Source organism: Gorilla gorilla, chromosome X, assembly GCF_029281585.2.
Source record: "Gorilla gorilla gorilla isolate KB3781 chromosome X, NHGRI_mGorGor1-v2.1_pri, whole genome shotgun sequence".
Lineage (NCBI taxonomy): Eukaryota > Metazoa > Chordata > Mammalia > Primates > Hominidae > Gorilla > Gorilla gorilla.
The window spans coordinates 45,479,613-45,484,457 of NC_073247.2; the positions used below are offsets into that span (position 1 = coordinate 45,479,613).

At 45.1% G+C, this 4,845-nt stretch overlaps 1 protein-coding gene across 1 annotated transcript; it reads left to right on the forward strand.

Annotated features, from left to right (window-relative positions):
• The first annotated feature begins 2,411 nt into the window (after positions 1-2,411).
• FAM47B (family with sequence similarity 47 member B) lies at positions 2,412-4,530 on the forward strand. Its single transcript, XM_004063974.5, has one exon. The coding sequence runs from the start codon at positions 2,447-2,449 to the stop codon at positions 4,382-4,384; it is 1,938 nt and encodes a 645-aa protein (XP_004064022.3). The 5' UTR covers positions 2,412-2,446; the 3' UTR covers positions 4,385-4,530.
• The last annotated feature ends 315 nt before the right edge of the window (positions 4,531-4,845 follow it).

The following is a 4,845-nucleotide window of genomic DNA, read 5'->3' on the forward strand; positions in this document are numbered from 1 at the left end:
TCTGTTCCAGACCCTATACAAAATCATGTTATATAGATTATCTTGATTTACACATAAACCATTTATTTGCTTTAATGAGAAACCCAAAAGAATATATATTGTGCCTATTTTGCAGAGGAGGAACCAAAGAGAAGAGAGACATTGATCATGCTTCATTTACAAGGAGGAACTAGGGTATACCTGCTAGTAATGGTAGAAAACATTGTTCAGCTGCACCTCACAAGGGAAGTCAGAAACCTTCTTTTCAAAAATGAGTAAGAATGTACAGGAAAAATTATTATGCGATGAGAAAGTGATATGCATAAGGAACAATGCAGGCTGAATTTGTCTATAATTAAAATTTTTTATAAAAATGCTTTTTCATAGGTATTGTTTTAAGCACCATAAGAGAGATAAAAATTTAACTGATATTATTCAAAGGAAAATCAAAAATTACGACTGGAGTGGGGGGTATGAAGATACTGAGATTGGAAAGGAAGACGGGAAACTGTCGTGTGTGTGTGTGTGTGTGTTTGTTTTTGACGGAGTCTCGCTCTGTCGCCAGGAGTGCAGTGGCGCGATCTCGGCTCACTGCAATCTCCGCCTCCCGGGTTCAAGTGATTCTCCTGCTTCAGCCTCCCTAATAGCTGCGACTACAGGCACGCGCCACCATGCCCAGCTAATTTTTGTATTTTTAGTAGAAACGGGGTTTCACCATGTAGGTCAGGCTGGTCTCAAGCTCCTCACCTTGAGATCCGCCTTCCTCGGCCTCCAAAAGTGCTGGGATTACAGGCGTGAGCCACTGCGCCTGGCCTCAAACTGTCTTTATTCACAGATGACATTATCATAAATATAGAAAATTCAGTGAAATCTACAAAATGCTCCTGAACATAATAAGTGAGTTTACCAAGGTTGTATGATACAAGATGGATATACAAAACTCAGTATTTATATATGCTAACAACAAAAAATTGGAAATTGCAATTAAAAAACAATACTACAGGCCGGGCGCGGTGGCTCATGCCTGTAATCCCAGCACTTTGGGAGGCCGAGGTGGGTGGATCACGAGGTCAGGAGATCGAGACCATCTTGGCTAACACGGTGAAACCCCGTCTCTACTAAAAATACAAAAAGTCAGCAGGGCGCGGTGGCGGGTGCCTGTAATCCCAGATACTGGGGAGGCTGAGGCAGGAGAATGGCATGAACCCGGGAGGTGGAGCTTGCAGTGGGCCGAGATAGTGCCACTGCAGTCTGGCCTGGGCGAAAGGGCGAGACTCCGTCTCTAAAAAAAAAAAAAAAAAAAAAAAAAAATACTACATATAATAGTATGAAAACCAATATTTAGGGAAAATCTGGAGAGAAAAAGATTTGAAAGACACATACACTAAAAAATAAAAAATATTCCCGAGAAAGTGAAAAATCACATAAACAAATGGAAAGATGACCTTCCTCAGTGGTCAGAACATTTCCTATTGGTAATATGCCAATTATCCTCAAATTGATCTATAGATTCAACAGAATCCTAATCAAAATCCAAACAGGACTTTTTCTAAGACATTGACAAGCAGATTTTAAAATTTCTATAGAAATTCAAAGGACCTAGAAGAACCAACTTTGTAAAAGAACATTGTTAAAGAATTAGTACAGCCTAATTTCTAGATTTATTATAAAGCTAGAGTAACCAAGATAGTGTGAAATTTGGGTGAGAGAAAAATCAATGGAAGAGAAAACAGTGCCCAGAAATTGACCTTCAAAAAATATAGACAACTGATATTCTACCAATTTCCAAATGTAATTCAGTGGAGAAAAGATTGTCTTTACAAAAATAATTCTGAAATTATCAGATATACGTAAGCAATAGGTACATTTTTAAAATAAAAACTTTGATCTATATCTTGTGCTGTTTACAAAAATTATAGCATTTAAATGAAAAAAATCTTTGTGACCTTTGGATAGGCAAAGTTTTTCATAGATACATCAAAAGAAGTACAATCCGTAAAAGAACAAATTGATAAATTGGACTTCATCAAATTAAAAAACTTCTCTTTGACACAGACAATGAAAGAGCAAAGTCAAGGATGAAGTGAAAAATTTGCAAATCATGTATCTGATAACCTATTTACATCTAGAACACAGCAAGGATTCTCAAAACTAAATATGATATCCAGCAACACAATTTAAAAATGGGGGGAAAATCCACAGAAACTTCAACCAAGGGGAGATAAGGATGGCAAATAAGCAAATATAGAGATGTTCAATATCAGTAGTCATTAGGAAACGCAAATGATACCCAGAATGAGATTCTACTACACACCTGTTAGAATCCGGGCCGCGCAGGTGGCGTCAGCGCTGCTCCGCCTCCAGGAAGGAACCTGAGCTGCATGTGGCTGGCGGTCTCCTAGCGACTAGAGCGGCAGGGATCTGGAACCGCGGAAGCTGGAGAGGTGGCACAACAGAGAGGGCCACCATGGGGGACCGGAGGCCACAGGACCGGCCAAGGTCCCAAGGCATGGATTCCAAGCCCTGGTACTGTGACAAACCGCCTTCCAAGTACTTCGCGAAGCGCAAGCACAGGCGCCTGAGGTTCCCGCCTGTGGACACCCAGAACTGGGTATTTGTGACGGAGGGCATGGACGACTTCCGCTACGGCTGTCCGTCTCCCGAAGATACGCTTGTTTGTCGCCGTGACGAGTTTTTACTCCCCAAAATATCTCTCAGAGGTCCCCAAGCTGACCCCAAAAGCAGGAAGAAAAAGCTGCTCAAGAAAGCGGCCCTATTTTCCGAGCTCTCGCCAGCACAGCCAGCACGGAAGGCGTTTGTAGAGGAAGTGGAAGCCCAGCTGATCACCAAGCATCCCTTGGCCATGTACCCCAATCTGGGAGAAGATATGCCTCCAGATCTCCTACTACAGGTGCTGAAACCGCTGGATCCCGAGAGGAAGCTGGAGGACGCTTGGGCTCGTTGTGAGGCCCGGGAGAAGACAACCGAGGTACCCACCGAGTCTGGTAAATATCCCTGTGGGGAATCCTGCCCGCGGCCTCCCGAGACTCCGGTGTCCCGTCTCCGTCCTCAGCTTCCCAAGACTCCGGTGTCCAGTCGCCGCCCAGAGCATCCCAAGACTCGGGTGTCCAGTCTTCGCCCAGAGCCTCCCAAGACTCGGGTGTCCAGTCTCCACCCGGAACCTCCAGAGACTCGCGCATCTCATCTCCGCGCGGATCCTCCCGAGACTGGAGTGTCCCATCTCCGCCCAGAGCCTCCCAAGACTCTGGTGTCCAGTGTCCACCCAGAGCCTCCTGATACTGGAGTGTCCCATCTCTGCCCGGAGCCTCCCGAGACTCGCGTATCTCATCTCCACCCGGAGCCTCCTGAGACTGGAGTGTCCCATCTCCGCCCAGAGCCTTCCAAGACTCAGGTGTCCAGTCTCTGCCCGGAGCCTCCCGAGGCTGGAGTGTCCCATCTCTGCCTGGAACCTCCCAACACTCATCGGGTGTCCAGTTTCCTACTACAGGTGCTGAAACTGGATTCTGAGAAGAAGCTGGAAGACGCACGGGCTCGTTGTGAGGGCCAGGAGATGACAACCGAGGAACTCACCAAGCCTGGTAAATACCATTTTTGGGAATCCTGTCCGCGGCCTTTTGAGAGTCGGATGCCCCATCTCCGCCTGGTGCTTCCCATAACTCGTCGAATGGCCAGTCTCTGCCTGGAGCCTCCCAAGACTCGTCGGGTGTCCAGTCTCTGCCTGGAGCCTACCAAGACTGGAATGTCCCATCTAAAAGAACTGTTTCAGGAAGATACACCAAGCACAACGGAGTGCATTTCTGACTTTCTTCAACATAGATACACATCGAGCAAACTCCGTGACTTCAAGAGGGCTGGAGACCTGGGAGTTGATGAACAACCCATCAGCAGTCTGTTTGACTTTACCCCTGAGTGCAGAACAACCGATCAAGACCAAAAGATTAAGAAGGCAAACGAGTGTGCTTCAAGGCTGATGTACGGCATGGAGCTAGACGACATGGATGAGGTCGAATTCTTACGGATAAAATACTGGAACAGGAGACGCCGGGCGGCACCGCATTCTTATAGTGCACAGCGTGGGAGGTTAAGGTATGGACCATGGTACTTCAAGCCTAAGTTGGGGAAAAAGCTAAGAAGTGATGAACCTTTGATTGACCCCAAGCCCGTACTTGAAAAGCCTGATGAACCCGACATTCTTGACGGTCTTTATGGACCAATTGCCTTTAAGGATTTCATTCTAAGCAAGGGCTACAGAATGCCTGGCGTCATTGAAAAGCTGTTTGCCAAGAAGGGATGGACTTACGACTCTGTTAAGACTCCTATTCAACGTGCAATGCAAGTTTACAAGTACAAAGAAGACGTCACAGATGCATCAAAAGAAGATTAGATGGTTTTCAATTTACTGCTTAATTGGGTATTTCTTGCTCTCATTCTAAACATCAATCAGAATTTATGATGACTGGCCCCGTGAATGTACAACTTTGGCAACATCTGTAAATTCAATACCCAATGCTTATAAATATGTCTTAATGACTTGCTTTGGCCTCATTATTTCATATATTTTATCAATTATGTGATTTATATTCACATATACTTTTTTCACATTGTTGAAGCATTGTGAATATTACATCATCCTTTCAATTATTTGTAAAAATACATACAACCAGAAACAAAAGCAGAATTAATATTAGAAACAGAAGTGGGGTCGGGTGAGTTGACTCACACCTGTAATCCCTCCCCACTATGGGAGGCCCAGGTGGGTGGATTGCTTGAGCCCAGGAGTTCAAGACCAGCCTGGGAAACATGGTGAAACCTGGTCTCTACAAAGTGCAAAATTTAGCCAGGCAT